Raw genomic sequence first — 25,066 nt, forward strand, 5'->3', positions numbered from 1 at the left:
GTGTGATCTGTGTGTGTGTGATCTGTGTGTGTGTGATCCGTGTGTGTGTGTGATCCGTGTGTGTGATCCCTGTGTGTGTGATCCATGTGTGTGTGTGATCCGTGTGTGTGTGTGATCCGTGTGTGTGTGTGATCTGTGTGTGTGTGATCCCTGTGTGTGTGTGATCCCTGTGTGTGTGATCTGTGTGTGTGATCTGTGTGTGTGTGATCCGTGTGTGTGTGTGATCCGTGTGTGTGTGTGATCCGTGTGTGTGTGTGATCAGTGTGTGTGATCTGTGTGTGTGTGATCTGTGTGTGTGTGATCCATGTGTGTGATCCCTGTGTGTGATCCCTGTGTGTGTGATCCGTGTGTGTGATCCCTGTGTGTGATCTGTGTGTGTGTGATCTGTGTGTGTGTGATCCGTGTGTGTGTGTGATCCCTGTGTGTGTGATCCGTGTGTGTGTGTGATCCCTGTGTGTGTGATCTGTGTGTGTGTGATCTGTGTGTGTGTGTGATCCGTGTGTGTGTGTGATCCCTGTGTGTGTGATCCGTGTGTGTGATCCGTGTGTGTGTGATCTGTGTGTGTGTGATCCCTGTGTGTGTGATCCCTGTGTGTGTGTGATCCCTGTGTGTGTGATCTGTGTGTGATCCGTGCCGAGACCACCCGTTCCTGAGGAGCTCAGGGAGAGCCGAGCATCCTGAGCCGCACATTCCCGGCGGATCCCCCAGCTGGGAGCTCCGGCTCCAGCTCCTGCAGCTCCCCGAGAGAGGTGGGTGAGGGACAAGGGCAGAGGGGAACCAGCGGGAGGGAATTTGGGCGTTAAGCGCTGGGTTTATATTTGGTTTGTATCCCTAACCTCTGGCAGCCTATGGCCGGGAGCGAGCGGCGCTGAGCTGCTTCCAGAGCAGAGGGGGAACCGGGCAGCGGCGCTGCGAGGGGCGGGGAGGCGGCTCTTGCCTCTCCCGAGCAGTTTTGGGGGATAACTTCCCAGGCAGCGCCGCCTGAATTGGCTCCCAGCTGCGGGAAAGGGGAAAGCAACTTCCATGGACGAGGCTGGCTGGGCAGGGCTGGGGATGGGGGGCTCCTCCAGAGCTGGGGCTGCTCTCTGGGGTGAGCAGGATGACAGGGACACGTTCCCTGCGGAGAAATGCTGTCCCCAGGCGCTTTTTGCAGGGGGCAGGAAGGCGCAGCCTTGGCTGTCGCACCGGGAGCTCTGTGGGGAAGGGGCTCAGGGGTGCGGCTGTGCTGGGGAGGGTCTCGCTCCACCTTCTCCATTCGCAGCCCACCCACTGCCTCCTCAGTTGTTTATGATCCTTCGCTTGCCCGCCCGGCTGACTCACGGCTTCCAGCGGGAGGGAAAGGCGACCTGGGGCTCCTCCCTGGCGCAGGGGGAGCGCAGGACACGCGGCTCCCTTCCCGCAGGGACACTCTGCTCCTGGCTGGATCTCCGGGCAGCTGCAGCGCTCCCGGTGATCCCAAAACGAGCTGGTCCCGCTCAGGTTCCCGTGGGGAAGGAAGTGCTGCCGTGCCCCGGGAGGATGCGGCCCAGGGATGAGCAGAGCTCTCTCCCTGGGATGTGTTCAGGGCTCTGTTCCTGGGATCTGTTCAGGGCTCTGGGATCCTGGGATCTGTTCAGGGCTCTGGGATACTGGGATCTGTTCAGAGCTTTGTTACTGGGATGTGTTCAGGGCTCTGTTCAGGGCTCTGTTCCCGGGATCTGTTCCGGGGATCTGTTCAGGGCTCTGGGATCCTGGGATCTGTTCAGGGCTCTGTTCCCAGGATCTGTTCCTGGGATCTGTTCAGGGCTCTGTCCCTGGGATCTGTTCAGAGCTCTGGGATCCTGGGCTGGGATCCCGCCGCAGGTGGAGGGTGGGAGGGCTGGACTTCCAAAGCCCAGAGTGTCCCAGAGTGGCACAGGGAGCTCTGATCCCCTGGATCAGGGCTGTGCTGCCTCGGATGGATCTGCCTGGCTGGCAGGAGGAGCAGGAGGCGCTGGTGGCTTTGTGTCGGGGTGGCTTTGGCAGTGCAGAGTCCCCTCAAACAGGTGACATCACAGCCACCAGCCCTGCGTCTGCCTGCACCCCTATCCGAGGAAAACTGCTCCAGCCCACAGAGCCCTGCAGCTCTACCGCTCCAAACTGTGAGCCCTGCAAGGAGAAAGGTTTGGACTTTTCCCAGCCCGTGCCTGGGTCACAAAGTCCTTTGTCACCGGTGTGTGCCCGCTGCTCTCTGGCCGGTGGATCGGAGCAGATGTCCTTGTGCAGCTTGCTCTTAGATGAGTCCTCGTGGCTCTAAAGAGGCAGAATCACGTTTCCCTTAGCCCCAGACAGTGTTACAGCCTGATCTCGGTGAGGAGGGGCGGAACGGGGGAGGCAGCCCCGATTCTGCCGCTGCATTTGCCCGTCCTCTCCGCCTCTGCACCTCTGCACAGCTCGCGGTGTGCCGGGCCGGAGCGGGGCTGCTCCGCTCCCCTTCGCCGTGGGAAGTTCTGTAATTGAGCCGCCCGCTGTGCCCTGCGCTGTTTGCCTGCCTCTGCTGAGGCACCGGAGCTGCCGGGCACCCACGGGCTGGGCGCCTTCCCCAGGCTCAGGACACCTCTGTGCGCTCCGGTGGGAGCTGCCTGCTGGGCTCGGAGCGGGCTGGGAGCAGGTGAACCTCAGAGCCCTGCCCGAGAGCCCGCTGGGTTTATATAATATTATATATCTATAATTGTGTGTTTGTTGTTGCCATGGGAATGAGCACAATCGCAAAGGCTGGAGGCTGATGTCAAGCCTGGGTCTGCTCTGGGCCGCCTTGGGGGCAGATGAAGAGTCGGGAGGGGAAGTGGGGTGAGGAGATCTTTGTTCCCTGCCCCGTGTGCAGCCCAGGGGCAGCTCCGGCAGCTGAGGCTCGGGAATGTCCCAGCCCCGCCTGGAGCCGGGCCGGGAGCGCCGGGAGCTCCTGAAGGGATGGAGGTGTCAGCCCTGGGCACCGAGCGGGCACGGGCTGCCGGGAGGAGAGCGGGATTTTCTGCAGCATAGCCAGCCTGGGAACAGGAGTGTGGGGGCTGCAGCAGGGCTGGGCAGGGACCTGGGGACCGCTCAGCCGCTCCGATGCCCCCCGGGGCAGGCAGAGCCCCCCACTCGCTCGGGGCAGGCTGAGTCAGGCCCGCGGGGGGGGACACGGAGCTTCCAGCAACAAGTAGGGGCCGGGGGGTGTCTCTGAGCTCTTTAATTGGTGAGGGACTTGGGGGGGTGGGCGATGCTCCCCGGCAAGGGGAGGGAGGGGGGGAGAAAAGCCACGCTGGAAATGAGGTTATATAAAAGATGTATGATTTGGAGAGCGGAGTGTCTCCTAATGAGGGCTGCACCGGCTCGCTCCACACCCATAAAAACCCTGGTTGGACGTCAAAGCGGATTCGTTTCGGTGATGCTGGGATAAAGGGGCGCAGCGAGGGCTGGCTCCCCCCTGGCAGCCCAGCCCAGCCGAGCCCAGCGCCGCGCCGGGCTCCGTCCCTGCCGAGCCGCCGGGAGCGATGCGGGGCCGGCCGCGGGGCCGGGGCCGGGCACGGCTCCTCTCCGCCGCACGGTAGGTGCCCCCCAGCCCCGCACCGGGCGCCGCTTCTCTCGGGGAAACTTTGCAGGGGCTGCGGGACCGTGCGCCCCGTCGGAAGCGCCGCCGCCGCCTCCGGGCACCGCGGCCGGGGAAGGGGAGGCGGCGGCGGGACCCCGGCCCCGGCAGCGTCCCCAGCCGGGCTCTGCGGAGCGGGGACACGCGTGGGACGTGGCCGGAGGAAGAGCTCGCTGCTCGGGGTGGCCCCGCACGGCCGGGACACGCTGCGGGTGTCCCCCCCACCCCGTCCCCCCGCACCCCGCAAAGTTCCCCCAGCGCCCCCAAGCTCGGCTCGCCCCGGGGCCCCGCGGGGAGCGGGTGTCCCTGCCCGGGATGGGGCAGCGGGAGGGCACTCGGTGTGCCCGGAGGGAGGGCAGGAGGGGCAGGTGACCGAGTGCGGGGGTGGCAGGCGGGCAGCGAGCCCGGGACAGGCGGAAGTCTGCCCGGAGGCGATCGGTGCGGAGAGGGCAGCGAGCGGGAGCGGCCGTTCACCCAGCCGGGGTTAGCGGGGCCGGTTTTGGGGGGGGCAGGGGGACAATTCCGCAGAATGCCACCCTGCCGGGGGATGCCGTTTCCCGGGAGAAGGCGGTTTCGGGAGGCGGGCGGTTGTCCCGGGGCAGCGGCGTTGTCCCGGGTGCAGGAGCCGATCCGCCCGCCCCGCCAGAGCTGTCCGGGGTGCTGAACGCGGCGGAGCGCCGGGGCTCCCGAGCCTCCGCTCCCCGACGGGGATTGCGGGAGACGCCGCCGAGCCCCGCGCTGGGGTGGGGAGTGGCTCACGCCAGGTCCTGCCCTCGCTGTTTGCCCTGTCCCTGCGATGTCCCGGCTGTCCCCAAGGTGTCCTCACTGTCCCTGGGACACTGCGGTGGAAGCGAGACCCCCGCCCAGCCCGGGCTGGGGACGACACTCCCCAGGGCGGCTCCAGCCTCGGGATGTCCTGTTGGGGCTGGCTCCTGTCCTTTAGGGAGAACGGGGGTTCAGCCCGGATCGTTCCCCGTCCCTCTGCCCACCAAAGACCCCGCGGGTCCCTCTGGATGAGCCGGGAATGCAGCGGGAGCTGCTGCCGCAGGGATCGGAGGGGACGAGCCCTGCTTGCCCTGCTGCTGCCCCGGCTGGGCTCGCAGCCCAAAGCTTTTGGTTCTGACTGGCAAAGCAGAGGGAGAAAGAGCTCTTTGTGCGGGCACATCTGGCACATCTGGTGCCGGGGTGTGCGGGTGTGCGCTGCCCCATCCAGCCGCGCTCCCTGCCCCGCTCGCTGAGCCCCCAAGCCCCGGTGCGGACATTTTCTCCCGACGCTTCCAGGTTCTCCCTGTCGGGAGGGAATTCTGGCAGGCGACTTGGCAATGATCTGCCGAGTCCCCGAGGAGCGGATCCGCCTCTCGCTGAGATGGAGGGGAAGCTTCTCCTTCCTTCCTTTTTCCCTTGCCGATCTCCCCCGTCCCCCCTTTCCCTGCCCAGGGGTTGTCTGGCACGGGGGACGGGGGACATCGCAGGGGCAGCTGCAGCAGTGGGGGGCTTGGCTGCTTCAAACACCAGCTCCTCTCCCTCACCCACATTCCCAAGTGCCAGCGGCTCTGGCAGACGGGAATCTACAGGGATGATCACACAGAAGCAGCAGGGAGGCTTTGGGAGCAGCGGGGAAATCACTCTCCCAGGAATTTCTACCTGCACCATTTGCTAGTTATCATTTTCTGCTCAAGGTCTCAGTGGGGAAGCCTTATTTAAAGAATTTGGGTTTGCATCAGCAATTTCCTCCTCCCTCTCTTTTCTCCCCAGCTTGTATTTCCCAGAATATTTCCTTAAAGACGCCACAAACTCAGGCACAGACTCCGCAGTTTCAAATGTTTGCAAACAAACTCCGGGTGCGGAGTCTCTTCCCCCGCAGCCGTGGGCTGGGAGGGGGCATTTCCCTGCTCAGGTACCCGCTCTGGGAGGAGCATCTCGTCCCCTCTGGAGCCCAGGGAAGGGACGATCCCTGGTGCCCTTCGCATTCTGTGTGTTCCCCCTGCCAGCGCCACAACTGTGAGCGAGAGGCCATCTTAGGCAGAGGGGTTTGGGCTGAATCCTCCTTGGAATCCTCGCTTGGAATTAACGTTCCGTGGCTGCTCACGGGGAAGGCTGGGTCCTCCCTCGCCCTCAGGGGCCGTTTTGGCCCTGTCAGATTTCCCCCGCTCCCTGCTTTGCTTGTGTATTTTGTCTTTTTCCATTTCGGTGGTGTGTCTGTACAAAGGCTTAGGAAATCTGCCAGATTCCCTAAATCAGTGCCTGAAAACAACTATTTTTAGTAACTGATAAGTCACATGAGCTCAGCTCGCATAGATTAGCATTTACCTTTCCCGAGGAACGAGGATATTGTTTGATACTTGTTGATACCATCGATTTTCCCCTAAAGAAACCCAACCCCGCTAACGAGGGGCCGGGTTAGAGAGGCGGCTCCGAGCGAGCTCTGATGCCTTTGTTCTACTCCCACTGCTCCCATCCTATCTGTGCGTTAAATCAAATCTATAGATGCAATCTGATCCCTCCAAAAATAAATGTATTGTGTCCCGAAGAGGCCTGCGAGCCGCTGTCTGGCTGAGGCTGGATAAATCATGCTCGTTCCAAATGAGCCCTGATGGGCTGTGTGTGATAAGGGACCCTGGGTTGTCACCATCCCAAATGAGCCCTGATAGGGTGTGTGTGATAAGGGACCCTGGGTTGTCACCATCCCAAATGAGCCCTGATGGGCTCTGTGTGTGATAAGGGACCCTGGGTTGTCACCATCCATGTGGGATGTGGCTTTGGGAAGCCCAGATGTCACCAGGGTGGTGGCTCTGCATGTGGAGCATGGAAACCTGGAGGTTGTGTGTGTGTGTGTCCCTACAAAAAGGAGGGCATTGAAGCCAAGGAAACGCTTTCCACGGCTTCTCCTCTCCGTGACAATCCCGAAATGCTTAATAGGATCCAGCAATGCCCTTCTAGGGGAGTTTGTCTTAATCCCATTTTCCAGAGTTTCATGCTTACGTTTCCAGACGTGCTGGAACGTGAGGTTCTGTCTCTCTTTCAGAGGCTGAGGAGCTCGGTGCCCTCCGAGCAGGGATTATCCTTCATCCCCACCAGGCAGCAAATGGAGCATCCCTGCCACATCTGGGACAGGGCTCCTGGCTGCCCCTGGGGTCACAGCCTGCCCCAAATGCCAGCAGTGAGGAGCAGGGGCTTGGGGAGCCAAAATCCTCTCCTCTGGCACGGAGAAAAATTGGTTTAGGATGGGCGCTGGGGCTGCTTCATCTTCCATAGGGAAGAGGAAACCCCCTGGGATCAATGGGGTCCATTTCCATCCCTCTCCCACACACACTCCTGGGGTTTTTTGCCACATCCACGTTCAGGGATGCTGGAGGGGTGAGGATGATGAAGCTGGTGCTGCTTCCAAGGAGCAGCTTCTCTCCCACAGGCAGCACCTTCAGCAAATCCAGGAGGCAGAAAACTCCACATCATCTCCCCTGCAGAGTCCTGCTGGAATCAGAGTCAGAGCCCTTGTAGGACAAGGAACAGGTCCCAGGAGGCCCCTGGAGAACTTTGCTGCTGTTGTTGGTACTATGGCAACAAGTGCTAATGCAAAGCATGGACAGAAGCTCGGGGGAACAAATTATCCTCAATTTTCCCCTGGCACGTCCCTGAGGATGCCAGGGCCAACAGGGCAGGAGCTCTGCCTTGGCTCCATGTGTTGGATTCATCCCCGCGGAAGGGAGAAATCCCAATCCTGATCCTTCTCCTGTTGGAGAGGGGTGGTGACAGCGCTCAGGAGATCCCAGAGCTGCCTCAGAATTCCTGGGATCTGCCTGGGGTTGGGGGCCGTGAGGAGCCTGATCTCCTCCCGAGGGTTTCAAACAGGGACACGAGTCACTCCTTTGGAAACCAGTGCCAACAGGATTTATTGGGAAATTTAATGCCAGGCAAGAAGGATTTTGGGGTGTCAGCAGCAAAGGAGGGGACGTGAGTGGCTGAACAGGACCAGGAGTTTATTCCTGGATGGACTCAGAGCTCCATCCCTGACTTTATTGATGCTGGCTGGCAGCTCCTGAGCTATTACAGCTCCAGCCAACCTGCTGTGATTTTGAAATTTTCTTTTTCTTTTGTTTTTATCCTAAATGGAGCCCCAATCCCCCTCTCATGCTGCGATTGGACTTCCAGACTATCCATCAAGTGGCATTTTCTCATTTATTTCCTCCCTACCTATTTTGTCTTCCAGGACAAAGTGGCGGTGTGTTAACACTGCTCCAATTTGTCACGCTGGAGCCACTGGTGTAATTCCAAGCCTCTCAGAAAATTGATGGTGGTGGAATTGAGGTTTTACAGATGGGCCAAGCCCTAATAAGAACATCAGTTTGAGATGGGGTGAGCAGCAGAATTGACGCTTTTATCTAAATTCTGTTGGAGCCACACACCGCAGGCGCCGGGGAAATATTGTAGGAAACAGCAAAAGAGGAAAGGCAGGCGTGGTGCAGAAATCTGCTCAGTCCTGAACTCCAAATTACAACAAAACCCTGGTTCTGGCAGCTACAGAAAAAGGGGGATTTTGTCAACACAGTTGTCTTGGCAACATTAAAATGCATTTCGTGCGTTCTGCTCGGGTTGTGCTGGGTGGGGTGAATGGAAGGGGGGTGAGGGGCTCCAATAAATTGCAGGAAAAGTTTTGGGGTGGCTCTGCCTCCTCTAGCACCCTTGTCCCGTGATCAGGAGTGTTCAGGACACTGGTGTGAGTGGGATGGGATAGGAGCAGCTCAGAAAAAATGGAATATTTGTGTTGGAAGGGAGCTGCAATGATCATTTTAACTGCCCGGATATTCCTGTGGCTGCTGTGCCAGCAGGACCTGGCTCTCCTTGGCTGCTCCATTCCCTGGAGAGGGCATGGACACCAAACCAGGTGCCAGGAGCTGGATAAATGTGCACGTCCTGGGGCTTTGGGGCAGATTTATGAGCAAACAGTTGTGGTTTGTTTTCCAGGAAACAACCCCTGATTAGAGGCAGATGCACCCTCTTGGGGTCTGGCCATGGATTTATTTCTACCAGAAGCAAGGATTTATCTGATTAACTGCCCTTCCTGCAGGAACAGGAATGTATTGGGTGCAGAGAGCCACGGGGAGGTGAGGGGGTGCCTGTGGCATTCCATCCCTTTGGCAGTGGTGCAATTCCATCCCTTTGCTGGTGCCAGCTCAGGTCAGCGGGCACCGACTGGCACCAGGGCATTGTACAGATGGCAAAGTGCCTCATTCCAGTCACTCCTGGTGGAAGTCAGGTTTACTGGGGGCAAAGGCAATAAGGATCCAATTCCAGCTGGAATGAGGATTCCCAGCTCAAGAATGGTTGGGAATTGAGCTGGGAATGGGAAGGGAGAAGCAGAGCCATCGTTTGGATTTGGAGGGAAAAGGTCTCGCCCTTGCTGGGTGGATTTTGGGGAGGCTGAGGGGAGGTGGGTGGTTAGAGCTGGAGGTGATCCTGGAACTGAGGCTAGACAGAGCTAAGAGAATAAAGTAGGTATTTCTTAAAGGCCTTCAAAGGATACACCTTGGGCAGTGCAAAAGTCTCACAGAGGCTACACTCAAGGTGGGCAATGGTCAGGGGGTTTCTCAGACTTATTTAAGTTTGGTCTATCTGCATATCAGAGGTTAATTGTCCAATTACAGCTTCAGGTAATGAAGTCACATTCTCTCAGTTTCCTCCACCCCAATTCCCTTTTGTTTACACTTTTTGGGCCCGAGGCTGTTGGTGCCCTCGGTTCTCAGGCCTGGAAGGATTGTTCTGTCTGCCCAAAATGTGAGGAGAGCCAACTAACACTCTGTATCAGTTCAGAGTTGTACGCTAATGCAGGATCTGAAACATGTAAAAGCTAAAACTTAAGACATCAGAAGAACATTATCTGAGGATTAAAAGGCCGTGGACAAGGACACCCTGGGCAGGGATGGAGTGTGGAACTGCTGGCACCAGCGAGCTGCCTGCCAGGGAATCACTTGAACGTTCCCTTTTCAGAGGCACAGCCATGCAGGTTTACAGGAACTGTGCATATGCTGCATCCCAGCGCTCCTCATCCCATCCACCGATGCTCCGTGGGTCGTAAAAATTAAATGGGCATCAATCCATCAGCGGCAGGGCTCTTCCTCGAGCGCTATAAATCCCACGAAAGCTAATTAAAGAGGACAATGGTGCCCATTTAAAGCTGGCACGGGCACGCAGGAGCCATTATCACCGGGAGAACAGGGCTCCAAATGGATTTGTGAGGATGAGGGGCTGGCGTTGAGCACGGCTCAGCCCGGCACAGCCCGCGGCTCTGCCTGGCACAGTCAGGAGATTGTGTTAAAGCTCCCAAGATTGATTTCTCCTCCGCTTTGCCTTGGAAATCAAATCATCCTGCTGTATTGCACTAAACAGTTATTTAGTTGTTTGCACTGGGTGTTTGGTAATTTGCACTGTTCACATGATTTGTATCCTCTCACCACATGGTCTTCCCCTTTTCCCCCTTCCTAAATGTCAGTGTGGTCTCCAAACACGGACTCTTACATCATTCCCATTAAGGTTTGTGCCGGGCTTTGTTCTTGGAATGTTATCTGGCAGCTCAAGGAGCTTCCCGTGGGGTTGGTTGGTTGAACTTTCATCGCTGCTGGAGGGGAGCAGGCTCTGCTGCTTTTCCCTGAAAGAGGATTATTCCCCCCAAATATACCCCATATTTTCCTCAAATATACCCCATATTCCCCCCAGATATATCCCATATTCCCCCCAAATATGCCCCATATTCCCCCCAAATATATCCCATATTCCCCCCAAATATATCCCATATTCAACCCAAATATATCCCATATTTTCCCCAAATATACCCCATATTCCACACATATAGCCCATATTCCACCCAAATATGCCCCATATTCCACCCAAATATGCCCCATATTCCACTAAATATATCCCACATTCCACTCAAATATATCCCATATTCCCCCCAAATATGTCCCATATTCCACCTAAATATATCCCAAATACACCCCATATTCCCCCAAACCCATCAGCCAAAGGAGGGATGTTCCCAGGGGTTGGTGTTGGGATCAGGGTTGAGGCTTGCCTGGGGTGCTGCCCCTCTGCAGGGCTTGTTGCTCTCCTGTAGTTTGAGTTGGGTTTATGCTTTGGGATGGGCAGGGAAACTGAGGCAGGAGTGGGGTGGCACCATCCGTGGAGGTTTATTCCAGCAGGGTTTATTCCCAATAAACCATGGGTGGCACCATCCATGGAGGTTTATTCCAGCAGGGTTTATTCCCAATAAACCACGGGTGGCACCATCCATGGAGGTTTATTCCAGCAGGGTTTATTCCCAATAAACCATGGGTGGCACCATCCATGGAGGTTTATTCCAGCAGGGTTTATCCTGACAGGGAGCTCAGCCCAGCTTTGCTGATGGATTTTTCATCTCCAGGCTGTTTTTTTGGGGTGGGATGAGTGTTCCTACCCTGGTGAAACCCCGTCCTGCTCTCGCTGTTTTAAGGAGTTAGACCTGACACCTCCAGCAGCTTCTAAATGTCTCACCTGGCTCTGGGGTCCATAAATCAGAGTCCTCATGGTGCTGGGAGGGAGAGCTGGGGATCTGTGAGCTCACAGAGCTCAGCACAGCTCAGCCACCCACAGGGCTGAGCTGCTTGTGTTCCATCCGAAGCGTGTCCCCTCTGGAATCAGACCTGGGACACCCCAGAGTGGGACAGGAGAGCTCTGGTAGAGTTTTCCAAGCCCTCCTGGTGTCTCCTACCACCCTGAACCTCTCCCTCCTCTCTGTACTCTGAGTTTGTGCAAGGTTTTCCAGCTGGAAAATAATCGGACTTGATGATCTTTAAGATTGTTTTCCAACGTCAGTGATGCCATGATTCTGTGAAAATCCTTATGCAGCTATTCCCTAAAGGAACAGGAGGCTGAGGGGCTCAGGGCCTCTCTGTCCTCCTTCCCTTGCCTGTTCCTCTCCTTTCTGGCTCTTTTCTGACCTTCCTGACTCTGAGGAGCAGCAGAAAAAAAGGACAAATCCTTGGATGGGTGTTGAGGTACCACTTAAAATCTAAGTTTTTTCTTCTCATCCCTTTTGCGAGGAATGCTGAGGTGTCAGTGGGTTTGGGGGCAGGCAACAATGAGCACCTAGAAACGCCAGCGTTCCACGGGATTGCTGAGCACACACAAGAAATGACAGCCCTTTCCCATGGAAATAGCTGGAAATGATCCTGCTGGGAGGAGAGAGAGGGATTAAACACCGGGGGCTCCTCAGCTCTTTCCAGCGAGCTCAGCAAGTCCCGCTGTGAGGTCGGGCGGGGCTGAAGGACATCCGCGGTCCCGTCCAGCTGTGCAACATCTGCCCGTGTGAGCGGCTGGCGGTGCCCAGGTGGCTGTGCCCGCCGAGACGGGCACGATGCACACACAGGGGTGAGGAGCCCCGAGGGCACAGCGGGGCTGGCTCCTTGCAGGAAAACGCTGCTCCGTTCTCCCGGGGCATTGCGGCTCCTTCCGAAGCCACCCTTGTCCCCACGAGGCTCATGGGGATGAGTTTGGTGTGACTCAGCCCTGCCCGGACAGTGACGGTCACCTTGTGGGGGAGAGGGATCAGGAAATCAGAGCCTGGCAGGGAGAAGGGAGCGGCTCCTGTGAATCCCAAAGAGCCTGGGAAAAAGGGGAAAACTCGGCTGGGAAAGCGGGGTGGGGATGGGGAAGGGGCGGAGGGGTGGGAGGGAAGGAAAGGGACGGGACCTGGCGGGTAGAAGCGAATTCCTGCTTTCCTCCATCCTCCCCGAAACTGGAACCTTCCCTGTCCTGCTCTGCTGCCCGAGCCCCGGGAGGCGGCACAGCCCATCCCGGGGTCCTGATCCAGCGTCATTTGCAATTAGGGCATTAATTAGCCCTTGAGGATGTGACCCAGTGGTATTTAACCCTTTGCAAGCTGCTGCTGCTGCTCTGCAGGGCCGAGTCACAGCAAGGGAAGGGCCACAGGGGTTAAACGCATGGGTTTGGGTTATGAATCTCGAAAAGTTTTATCCCTAATTCGCCGCTAAAAAGCCCAGTCTGGGGTCAGCAGCGTTCCTCACATGAGGATTAACGTGCCCAAGTGGCGCTGGTGTCCCTGCCCTGCTCCTCAGATCCCTGTTTGTCCCATCTGGGGCTGGAGGGAGCTCCCGGCAGAGAGGGGCTGGAGGTGCCAAAGCTGCCCTGAGCATGGGGAGAGAGAAGATTGTTCTCCTTGTCATGGCAGTGCCTCCAGCAGAACACGTGCCCTCTGTTCTCCGCCTAAAACTCCGATTTTAAAAAAGAAAAGAAGCTGCTGGCTCGACGCGAAGTGTCAGGGCACAGTCCTGGAGAGAAACGTTCTCCAGAGCATACGAGAAAACGCGAGGGGAGCAGAAGTGACAGAAGCCAAGCGTGGCTTGTAAGAACAAGAGTCCCATCAGGAGCCAATGGGCTGTGACTCCCCGAGCCCTGCGAGGGCTGTTCCAGCTCATCCCGGGGGTGGGATGAGCTCCGTGCCGCTCTCCCGGCGATGCTGCCCCGAGGCCGGGATGAGCTCCGTGCTGCCCTCCCGGCGATGCTGCCCCGAGGCCGGGATGGGCTCCGTGCCGCTCTCCCGGCGATGCTGCCCCGAGGCCGGGATGGGCTCCGTGCCGCTCTCCCGGCGATGCTGCCCCTCCTCTGGAGCGGTTGGTGCGGGAACAGGGCCGGGCTCGCCTCCTTCTCCCCGTGCCAGGCTGGGAATCTGGGGAGAGGAGGAGCTGAGCGCTGATCCCTGCAGCCAGCCTTAAAAGCAGCAGTTGCCTTTGGAAGTGTTTTCCCAACTCGGGGGAAGGAAGGGGAGCTGAGCGGCCTCTTCTGTTCCCAGGCTGCTGCTCCTGGAGCCACCTCGGAGCCACAGCACCTCCGGAACAGGTTTCCTCCCAGGCAGGGCTGCCCGTTCCCTGTCTGGATCTCACCCAGCAGGTTGTGGGATGCTCCGGAGAACACGCGGAGAGGGGATCCCGAGCCACGGCCGAGCCCCCTGGGTGTGCCAGCCTTGCAGGGTGGGCAGCGCCCGAGCCGGGCTGCCCAGCCCTGCCCTGCCCTGCCCAGCGGCCCCTGCCAGGGCTGCCCGCTCCCCCCGCGCCCCCGCCGAACAGATGGTGCCGATTTTCGCAGGGGGAGGTGGAGGAAACAAAGCCCGGAGCGCTGCGAGGCTGCAGCCTGGCTCCCAAACGCAGCCCGAGGGGGGACATCTGCGGGGACGGGGTGCCCGTGGCGTGCCCAGCCCCGTGCTCAGCTCTGCAGGCACTTGCGCCTGCCCTGCCTCACTTATCTCCCTCCTTTGTCGGTTTCCCCCTCCTTTGCAGATAAAGAAGCCCGCGCACCGTCGGCGGGGATGCCGGTGAAGCCGGCGCGCTGCCTCCCCCTCCGTGCCAGCGGCTGACTGGAAGCTGGAATGTTTCCCATCCCGGGCGATGCCCAGCCCTGCCCCTAGCCTGCCTTCCCAGGGGTGACATTCCCGCTTTGCTGCTGTTCGGAGAGCAGAGCCACCGAGCATGCCGCAGGAAGCCCCTCGGCAGCCCAAGCCCAGGGGAGTTTTCCAGTGAGTCCAGCTCCTCCACAGCCAAAGTTGCCCCTTCCCACCCTCGGACAGCAAATTCCCCTGCGGGTGTTGAGGTCCTGGAGAGCGGGCTGGAGGAGGGGGCTGCCATGGAAGAGAATGTGTTCAGCGTGCAGCAGATCCAGCCCAACGTCATCTCGGTGAGGCTCTTCAAGCGCAAGGTGGGCGGCCTCGGGTTCCTGGTGAAGGAGCGCGTCAGCAAACCGCCCGTCATCATCTCGGACCTGATCCGGGGCGGGGCTGCCGAGCAGAGTGGCCTCATCCAGGCTGGGGACATCATTCTGGCCGTCAATGGCAGGCCCCTCGTGGACACGAGCTATGAGACGGCGCTGGAGATCCTGAGAAGCATCGCCTCTGAGACCTACGTGGTGCTCATCCTGCGCGGCCCCGAGGGCTTCACCACTCACCTGGAGACCACTTTTACGGGTGACGGGACGCCCAAAACCGTCCGTGTCACCAGACCCCTGTGCCCGGCTCCCAAGGCGGTTGACTTGTCCAACCCGAGCAAAGAGCAGCCAGCAGCCATGGGATCGCTGTGGAGCAGGGAAACGGGCAAGGAGGTGGAGCCCCATGTCCACGTTAACGGGCTCGTGTCCGGCAGCAAAGGGCCGGAGGGCGGCAGGGGCAAGGACGGGGCTTGTGCTCACTCCTGCCTCAACGGCGGTGTGGAGGACAACGAGCTGCTCAAAGAGATCGAGCCCGTCCTGGACTTGCTGAAGAGCAGCAGCAGTAAGGACAGCGATGGAGATGCGCCCTCCAAGGTAGAGACACGGGATATAGAAGTCCAGGTGGACTGGTAGGTCTCCCTAAATACTTTTTTTACCTTTGGTGGAACGCGCTGGTTTTGGCTCACCGAGGTGCCGATGAGCGCCTCTCCACAGCCGGCTGCTGCCTGGCACAGCAGGGTGGAAATGGAGATGGAGGGGAAGGGGTGGGGAAAAGGAGGAAGATGAAAAATTTGGAGAAGACTGTGGAAGGAAGGTCTAAGCGTGGGAAATTGGGGAGATTTGGAATAATGTCTCATGGAAAGCTGAGCTGTGTGATGTGGTGGATCACGGGCTGGGCTGGGATAAATGTCTGCTCCATGTTCTCAATTCCATTTGTTTTAAGTTGAAGCAAAATTGCATGCCTCGGTTTCCTCACCTGCTAAATAATGCCCAGGGTATTCCTGTCCTTGTGGTACTGCTTTGGAGCTCTCCAGTTGAAATCTGCTTTAACTTTAACGGGAGAGGAAGGTCGGACCTGTAGGGCACGTGCTTCCCAGGAGAAATGAGTTTCCAAACCTTTTGGGAGAGTGGAGGAGAGCCCTAGTCCAGCTCCATCTGAAGCCGAAATAGGGCGAGGGCAGCGGGACCAGCCTGGTGGGCAGGGGGGAGATGTTCTCCATCGAGAGCTCGGGATGGCCAATCCTCGTGGAAAAGGATGGATCTGCCCCTGCTCCTCCTAGAGCCAGATCGCTGTTTCAGGACTTGTGTGCATGGGTGGGGACACGAACAATGCTTGTCCCACGTCCTGTTGAGGAGGGGGAAGTGGCACAGCTCCCGATTTTCCTCAGCGTTTCCCTGAGCGCCGCTCCGGAGCCGGGGCAGCTCCCCGGGGCCCTTCCTGCTTTCCAAAGCTGCTGTTTGCAGCTGGGTTTTTTCAGTCCCAACTCCCTCTCCTCCTGACCATTCATTAACACTGTTAGGCTGCCTTTTCCTGCTGCTTTTCCCCAAGTCCCCAAACACGTTTTAGCAGTGTCAAGTGCCGCAGCAGGTCGTGGCTGCCCTCGCTTATTGACTGGCTGGAAAAGCCCCGAGGGTTTGCTGGAGCTGCAGATCTGAGCCTCGGCCACGGAAAGATCTGAAATGCCAAGAGTTCTCTGTAATTTCAGGTTCTCTTGCTGTAGACATCTCTTAGGAAAAGGAAAACGTTGTGCTCATTTTTCTTTATCAGAAACAAGAGGGGAGAGCCACAGCAGGGTCCCCTCCATGGGCTCCCAGCCAAGGCTGAGCTCCTGCTCGCTCCCATCCCAATCCCACCCACACCCTCTGTGTTTTCCACCTTCCTTGTTTTATTTTCAGTTGTTTTCATGTCATTCCTGCTCTCCCAATTTATCCCTGCTTCCCGTGGAGGACACGGTACTCAAAGCTTGTTAGGGTGCTCACACTGAGTCAGAGGGAAAAAATATCTGCTGGGCTCGGTGCTGGTGTCTGGGTGTCCTTCCTGCCACCCCCTCCCCACCACAGCTACTCTCCAGGCCCTGTTCACTTTTTGAACAAGAACTGTTCAATTGAATTGTTGGGAATTGGAAAATTCAGAAATCTGCTGTGCAATGGGAAGTGATTTAACCCCCCCGAGCTTGGGACGCTCTCCAAAAACCTGTCAGGACTGTGCACGCTTTAATCCCATCCTGGGAGAGCCTGGTTTAAGGATTGAGACACTGAAAGGGTCAGGAATGGGTACAAAATGTGCAGGGAGGCTTCAAAATCCCCTCTGGTTTAGCTCAGGGACCTGGGGGTCACAGCCCAGAGGACACAATCCAAACATTGGGATGGAACAGGGGCAGCCTCACCCTTCAAACCACGTCCCCCCTCCCAGCAGCTGCAGGATCTCCAAGGAAATTCTTCTCCAGCCATGGGGAGGGATGAAAAACGTGATTCTACTCTGAGGAGTCTCTTTTATTCAGAGATTAAACAGAAATGCTTTGATTTCACTTTGATTTCACTTAAACTGAAGGATCTTGAAGCAGCAAAGCAGGGACTTCACCAAAATATCTTTTTTTGTTTGTTTGTTTTCAATATCCTAATAATTAAAAAGAAAAAAGGCTTTGTAATCTCTATACCTTGGAGATGAAAATCCACTTTTCAGTCAAATTCTCCTGCTTGATGAAAAGCTGCAGCCTGACTCTTGTGGTGTGAGGGAGAAGACCCAGGCTGGAGCAGGGATGTGGGAAAGATTGACTGCGGGGAGAAGCTGTCAGGAGCTGCTGTGCAGGGCAAAGGGCATTTCTGTGGGATTGGGCTGGGGATGATTCATCTCCTCAGCTCGGCTCACACAGAGCCGGGGCATCCTCAAGGTCTCCTGCACTCCCAAGTTTTCTTGGATGGCAGGAGAAGTGCAGAAAGGTCAGGGAACGACGGGGAGTGGATAACTAGGGAGAGTGTTGGTCAGTGCCAAGGAAATGCCAAAAAAGCTCCAGTGAGCCGTGTCAGATGGATGCAGCTCAGCCCTGACTCCTCCAGGCAGGAACAGAGAAGGAATTGAGCTCTGCCTACACCCAGGAGGGAGCAAAACCTCGCTCAAGGTTGAGCTGGACACCTCCAGCCTGGCCTGTTTGGCTGTTGGTGCAGCTGGAGATGGTGGGATTGGGATGGATCCTGTTCTGTCTCCTCTCTGCCTGTGGATGCAGCTGGAGATGGTGGGATTGGGATGGATCCTGTTCTGTCTCCTCTCTGCCTGTGGATGCAGCGATGGAGCAGATGTTTTTCTGCTGTTGATCCAGCTGGAGATGGTGGGATTGGATCCTGGTCTGTCTTCTCTCTGCCTAGTGCTGACCACCCCAGCCCAGGGTGCTTTGTCAGATCCAATCTGGCTCAGGGAGCTGGGACAGCATTCCCAGGGCAGGAGGGGATGGCACAAGGCTGAGCTTGTCCACAGGGAGCCAAAAACTCCTTGCTCAAGATGGGCTTTAAAAACCAATTCAAACTACACCTGATGGTTTGGGCTTCCAGCTGCTCTCTCCAGCGATACTTCCGAGGAAAACTGGAAGGGAGCCTACAAGAGAGATGGAGAGGGACTTCCTATAGGAGCATGGAGGGACAGGATAAGGGGAATGGATTCAAAATGGGCAGGGTTAGGTGGGATACTGGGATGGAGTTGATCCCTGGAGGGTTCTGAGGATCTGGCACAGGGTGCCCAGAGCAGCTGGGGCTGCCCCTGGATCCCTGGCAGTGCCCAAGGCCAGGCTGGACACTGGGGCTGGGAGCACCTGGGACAGTGGGAGGTGTCCCTGCCATGGCAGGGGTGGCACTGGGTGGGCTTTAAGATCCCTTCCAATCCATCCTGTGACTGATTGATAGATTGATTGATCCTAAATTTGCTTCGGGGACACAATCAGTTCCTCTCCATCCCCTGCCCCCACAATCTGCATTCCCCAGGGGAATTCTCCTTGCTGGCTCCTCCTCCCACCCTGCGCCCTCAGGGCGTGTCCATGGAGTGACCACAGCTGCTCCTCAGCTCGGGCCATCTGCAATCAGGAAAGGCAGCACAGATGTGGGGCTCAAGGTATGATGAGAGCTGGCATTTGTGCCATGAGGCTCACCGTGGGCTAGGAAGCAAAAATAGAGTTTGATTCACTCGCTGCCAGCGAACCCAGGTCTGTTTTTCCCTCAGAGCTCTGGGGAGATTGTCAGGTCCCATCTTCCCTCCTTCTTCCCCCCCTCCCCGCTGAGTTGCCAGGGTTTATTTCCCTTCCCAGGTCTCTTCCATGACATGAGCAGCATGATGGAAACATGGCAGTTTCAGTCCAAGCAGCAGCCCCGAGAGGGAGAAGTGTGCTCAGAGCAGGAATTCAGCTCAGGAAAGGTTTCAAGGTTTCAGGCTCCAGCCTGCCTTGGAACAAACCCCATAATTTTGCTGTTCCCAAAGAGAAAATTCTCTTCCTCCCACCTTCCTCAGGACCACAAAAATCTCTTTGTGTTGCCCAAAACATTTCATTTGCTTGTCCGATCTGTCTTCATTCGTCTGCATTGGACACAAAACTTTAAAACCTCAGAAAGGAGAAGGTTCCCTGGAATTTCCACGTTTGTGCCATTCTGGAAATGGATGCAGGGAGCTCTGGCAGGGAATAGCCTTCCCCTGCTCCCCTGGCCGAGGCTTCTTCCTCATCACTCTACTCCATCACTGATCCAGGGACGCATTTTGTGCCTGGAGACCACATATTCCCCCCTAATATATCCCATATTCCACACAATTATATCCCATATTCCCCCCAAATATACCCCATATTCCTCTCAAATATACCCCATATTTCCCCCAAATATACCCCATATTCCACCCAAATATATCCCATTCCCAAAATATATCCTATTCCATTCCCCAAATATATCCCATATTCTGCCAAAATATATCCCATATTCCCTCCAAATATATCTCCTATTCCCCCAAATATATCCCATATTTTTCCCAAATCTATCCCATATTTCCCCAAATATGTTCCATATTCCACCCAAATATATCCCATTTTCCACCCCAATAGATCCCATATTCCACCCAAATATATCCCACATTCCCCCTAATATATCCCATATTCCATTAAAATATATCTCAAACTCCCTCTAAATATATCTCATGTTCCCTGATATATATCCCATATTAAACCCAAATATATCCTGTATTGCCCCCAAATATATCCTGTATTGCCCCCCACATATATCCCGTATTCCCCCCTAATATATCCCATATCCCACCCAAATATATCCCAAAGAAATCCCACATTCCCCCCAGATATATCCCATATTCCTCTCAAATATATCCCCTATTGTCTCCAAATATATCCATATTGCCCTCACATATATCCCAAACACACCCCGTATTCCCCCAAACCCATCAGCCCAGTTCCCAACCCACCCCTCACAGCTCAGCCCCTGTGCTGCTCCTTCATCCCCTGAGTTCCCCTGCCCTTGTCCCCATGTGTGACCCCAGCAGCCAAATCCCTGGGCCAGCTGTGAGCCCCCAGGACCCCACAGGAGATCCAGGTGTGATCCCCCAGGAGATGCAGGTGTGACCCCCCAGGAGATCCAGGTGTGACCCCACAGGAGCCCAGGTGTGACCCCACAGGAGATCCAAGTGTGACCCCACAGGAGATCCAGGTGTGACCCCACAGGAGATCCAAGTGTGACCCCCACCAGGAGATGCAGGTGTGATCCCCAGGAGATGCAGGTGTGACCCTCACAGGATATCCAGGTGTGATCCCACAGGAGATCCAGGTGTGGTCCCCCAGGAGCCCCAGGTGTGACCCCCCGGGAGATCCAGGTGTGATCCCCCAGGAGATCCAGGTGTGACCCCACAGAACATCCAGGTGTGATCCCCCAGGAGATGCAGGTGTGACCCCCAGGAGCCCCAGGTGTGGTTCCCAGCACCCCTGAGCTGTTTTGTTCCCCTGGCCAGGCTGGGATCCTCCAGGAGCTCACTGGGAAGGGACAGAGCGGTTGCAGCTCGGTGCTGGCCGAATTTTGAGCTGTGGGACTCTGGGACTGCCTGGATCTGTTCCCAGGTCTTTCCGTGTCGGTGCCTCCTCAAAGGCATTTGCCAGCCTCATATTTCACAGGCTCCCTGAGGCTGCAGCTTGCTCAGCTCATTAGTCCCTGATCCCGGTGCTGGGCACATTCCCGATGTTCTGAAGCTGCAGGATCATCTCCAGATCATTCCACAGGTTCTTCCTGAGGCTTTTCCTCCTCCTTCCGTGCTGTTCCAGATCTCCTCTCCCACTTGTTCCTCACTTGGATCACTTGGATCCCACCATCCCTGCTGCCTCTCCAGGGAGGGCATCCCAGATTTTGGAGTTTTTCCTTCCTCCAAATTCCCACCTCCTTCCTGAGCTCTGCTCCATCCTCTGCACCCCGCAAATCCCTTCTGCTGCCCCATCCCTCTCCCTCTGCTCTTGTCCAGACCTTGCTGAACCCTCCAGCCTGCAGCCAGCACCTTTTCCAGGGAAGGAAGCATTTTAATTTTAATTTAATTTAATTAATTAAACTAGGGAGTTTTAATTTCTGCCCCTCTGGAACGTGGTTTTCCATGGGGCGAAGGAAAGGTGAGGCAAGAGCTGAATATCCCACTGGAAGGAGGAGCACTGCAAGTGCAGCCATGCCCGAGGAACAATCAGGGAATGAGGTAAGAGGAAGGAATTTCTCTCCTGAGCTTCCCACACAGCCCCAGGCTCAGGTTTGCCAGGAGAAGGAGAGGCTGATGCCTGGTCACAGCACAGAGTGATGCTATCAGTGTCACCAGAGCTGTCACCGGAGCGTGGGCACTGCCACCCTCATCATCCATCCCGACTGGGGTGGCAGCAGCCAGGGCTGGCTCTGCTCCCTGCCTGGGAATCAGAGAGATCCTTCTGCCAAGGAAATTCAAAGGAGCCGAGTGACAAACTGACAAACTTCCCTTTCCATCATTTTTTCCCCTTTAATTTCTTTTTGGAAAAGCTTTGGAGAAATTTCTGAAAGGGCTGTCTCAGCAACTTCCCTTCTGCTTCATCACTCGGAGCACTGCAACATCATCAAATTAGTCAAAAGAAAACAGTGGTGCCTCTCATTTCTCCAAACAGCCAGATGCTCTTTCCAAGGGGAGGCAGCATCCCAGGCTCTGCCTGGCACCAGTGGGGGAGGGCAGGATTCCTCTTTCCTTTTTAAAGTATCAGATTTGGCTTTCAGATCACAAAACCCCCTCAAACAGGCCTTTGGATCTCTCTGGATCCAAGAGATCTGGCCAAGAGTGTGTGATGGATCTGGGAGTGGTCAGAGAGGGATCCTGGATCTTGGATCTGGCTTTTGGGAGAGTTCATCCAACCAATGGCCTCCACCTTCAGCATTGCTTCCAGTTCCCCAAAGACATCAAAATGGGGATTAAAAACATCTCATGGAATGGTTTGGGTTGGAAAAGACCTTAAAGCCCATCCAGTCCCAGGACACCTTCCACTATCCCAGGCTGCTCCAAGCCCCAATGTCCAACCTGGCCTGGAGTTCTCCAAAAAGAGGAGCAGCTCCTCTCTCCCTGTGGCTCATCCCTGGGGCTGCCCAGCCTGGCTCCCTCGAGGGAGCTGTGCCCCCCCAGTGCCCACCAGCATGGCTTTTGGGGCTCTCCTGTTGATAAAATCCCAAATTCCCGAAAGGGAGCGTTGCCCAGGGGCTGAGCTGTGGCTGTCCCCTCAGCCTGCTGGAGCTGCGAGTGACATCCTCAGGTCACCCTGTGCCTCTGGGGGCTGCAGCAGCCGCAGCAAGAGAGGAAAACAACTCATCCCAAAAATCCTGTTCCTGTCCCAGCTCGCAAACAAGGCCCTTACAAGCGAGGGCCAGGAAATATTTGTAAAATGAAGCAATTGATGGTTTTTATTTTTATTCCCCCATCTGTGCTCGGGCTGGGCTGAGGCTCTGGCTGCTCTCAATGGGCTTTTCTCTGCCTGCCTCTCTCCCAAAGGACAGAGCCGGATCCCTGTGGGCAGCCCCATCCGGGGGAGGCTCAGGGCAGCCCTGGCCAGGCACAGCACCAGGGACACCCCCAGGTCACTCTGGTGCCTTTGGCACAGCCACCCTTGGCTGTGCTTTCCCAGCAGGGTCAGCCCCTCAGTGCTCCGCTCATGCAGCCATAAATCCATGGGGAAGAGCAGCAGGAATCTGCTCCACATCCACTGTGTGCAGCACCCAGGTTATGGGGATCTCTCGCTGCTCAGAGTGACCCCGAGGAAAGTTAGAAAGTCTCTTTTCCCAGCCCAGCACTTGAAGAAGGAGTCAGGACACTTCATTTCTCGGTCTCAAGGTTGTTCATTGTTTCTTATCTGTAAAAAATTTTCTCCTCCCTGCCGAGGTCCAGCAGGACAGTTCCAGGCACTCTGCCTGCCCCCAGGGCGGTGTTATGTCTTTAAACTAAAAACTACGAGTACAATGTTTACAATAACTTCCCAATACCAATCACCTCTGTTAGACAGTGAGCTTCTACTCTAAACCAATCTGTGAGTGCCAGCATCACAGCAGAAGATGGAGGCCAAGAAGAAGAAGGAGAAAGGCTGGACACACCCAGTTCCCTCCATCTTGCCTCCTGAACCCCCATACCAAACCCCCAAAATCTACTTTTTCACCCCGTGATAACTTCACTATTATTCTACCTAAACTGCTGTGTACTGCTGATCTTCATCTAAGGTTGGTAATTTGCTCCACGGGTCATTATCAAACCCACAGGTGTTTTGGGCTCTGTGCCAGGGCTTCTGAGCCCCCTGGCAGGGTCCTGGCTGTCCTGGACAGCCAGAGGGATGTTCTGGGTGCTGACACCAGGTAATTCCCACCTGGATGTCCCTGTCCCTCAGCATGGGGCACCTCGCTGTCAGGTGGTGCTTGAGGCCAAGGAATGGGAGCAACCCCTGCTCCAGCAGGACCTGGAAATCCCAAACCACCCAAATGAATGCCCAGTTTCATTTGACATCTGGGATTTCTCCGCTGCCACCATTCATGGCTTTGCTGCTGTGCACACAACGAGATCCCAACGAGATTCCCAGGACTCCAGGAATCCTCTCCAAGCTTCCCTCATGCTGGCACTGGCCCTGCAGACCCTTCTGGAGGTGCCTGTGGGATCTCTGGCTGATCCCAAACTTCTCCTGGAGAGGCCCCATGGTTTTCCAGCAGGTTCCTTCTGCCAAGTCCCAAGTTCCAGGAGAATCAAGGGATCTCTCCCTTATGGATTCAGTGCTTCTGTCTGGATTTTGGGTCTGTTGTGAGGAGCAGCTGGGGCCTGTCAGCTGCTGGAGGTGACTTCAGGAGCTCGGGGGCCCTGTGCTGACCCGGCTCTGTGTCCCTGTTACACAATGCCCTTTTCTGACCCAGAAATGGGGCAACTGAGAGGTGTTTGAAAAACTTTTATTCCATTTTCAGTCTCACAAGAAGGGTGAGACAATACAGATAATGTATAATACAGTTATGATTCATGCCATTTTAAGTCATTCAAGCCAACTATTTTTTAATTCCAATACACTATCAGAGTTTCTTGGCCTATCAGCTTTTTGCCACACCATGCTGTAAATGCTTTAAAGCCAAATATCTAAAATTACCCTTCATAAGTCTTAATTCAATGCATGTTTCATAGTTCTATTTCTCTAAACTATCCAGTCTTCTTTGTGAGCCCATCCTCTGAAACTTGTTTCTGGCTCCATTTCTCTCCCAGCAATGTCTGCCCCATTCCATGGCGTTTCCAAGTCAGCATTTCTTATTTCCAGGTTTGCACACAGATGCACGCTGTGTGAGCCTTCTACCAGGTTTTGGAGAATCCTCCAATCCGTTTCCCCCAGTCCCCTGGCACGCCGAGATCAGGGCAGGAGGGCAGGGATGTGCAGCCGTGGGAATGAATGAGAGCTCTCCAGGAGATTGAACAGCTGGGCTGGCTCCGAGGGCACAGCCAGGCTGGCTGGGCTCTCATCCTGCTAATTCCCTGCTGCCTGCCTGCTGGGGATTACTGGGATGGAGGCAGCCTGGGCAGGAGCCCCTGAGCACAGAGGGATGTGTGGCTGCTGGCTGTCCCTGTCCCCAGGCTCTCTGTTCATCCCTGTGGATTCTGGGGTTTGTGGATCACCACCCCCTGCAGCAGAGATTGGGATCTTGTCGCAGACATCTCTTCATGAAAAATCCTTTCCTTAGCATTTTTCCTCCTGAGAAGCTGAGAGGCCTCAGGAACAAAATGTGAACATTGATTATCTGCTGCTGTGGAATGCAACAGGTGCATCTGTGATTGGTCTCATTGATTTGTTTCTAATTAATGGCCAATCACAGTGAGCTGGCTCAGACTCTCTGTCCAAGACACAATTATCATTCTTTCTTTTCCTATTCTTAGCCAGCCTTCTGATGAAGCCTTTTCTTCTATTCTTTTAGTATAGTTTTAATACAATATATATCATAAAATAATAAATCAAGACTTCTGAAGCATGGAGTCAGATCCTCGTCTCTTCCCTCATCCAAGAACCCCTGTGAACACGGTCACAGGATCTCTGTTGCCTTTGGCTGAGGTGCTTGGGTGGGATTTCTTAAAAGCTGTGTTTTATCTGATTGAAACCCTTTCACATCCTCCCAGGAGCCAGCTCACCAGGGAACAGCTTCCATGGCCTGGAGGGGCACAGAAATCCCAGGGGAAACAGCCCTTGGGCACCTGTGCCTCCTCAC

At 56.0% G+C, this 25,066-nt stretch overlaps 1 protein-coding gene across 1 annotated transcript in view; it reads left to right on the forward strand.

The window, feature by feature from the left end:
* The first annotated feature begins 596 nt into the window (after positions 1-596).
* The window catches only part of NOS1 (nitric oxide synthase 1), a 67,586-nt gene continuing 43,116 nt past the window's right edge, over positions 597-25,066 (forward strand). The window contains exons 1-2 of the mRNA XM_030958992.1: positions 597-749; positions 13,915-14,964. Coding sequence (XP_030814852.1) covers positions 14,258-14,964 — 707 coding nt within the window. The 5' untranslated portion in view covers positions 597-749; positions 13,915-14,257. The remainder of the gene's footprint in view (positions 750-13,914; positions 14,965-25,066) is intronic.

Source organism: Camarhynchus parvulus, chromosome 15 (assembly GCF_901933205.1).
Source record: "Camarhynchus parvulus chromosome 15, STF_HiC, whole genome shotgun sequence".
Lineage (NCBI taxonomy): Eukaryota > Metazoa > Chordata > Aves > Passeriformes > Thraupidae > Camarhynchus > Camarhynchus parvulus.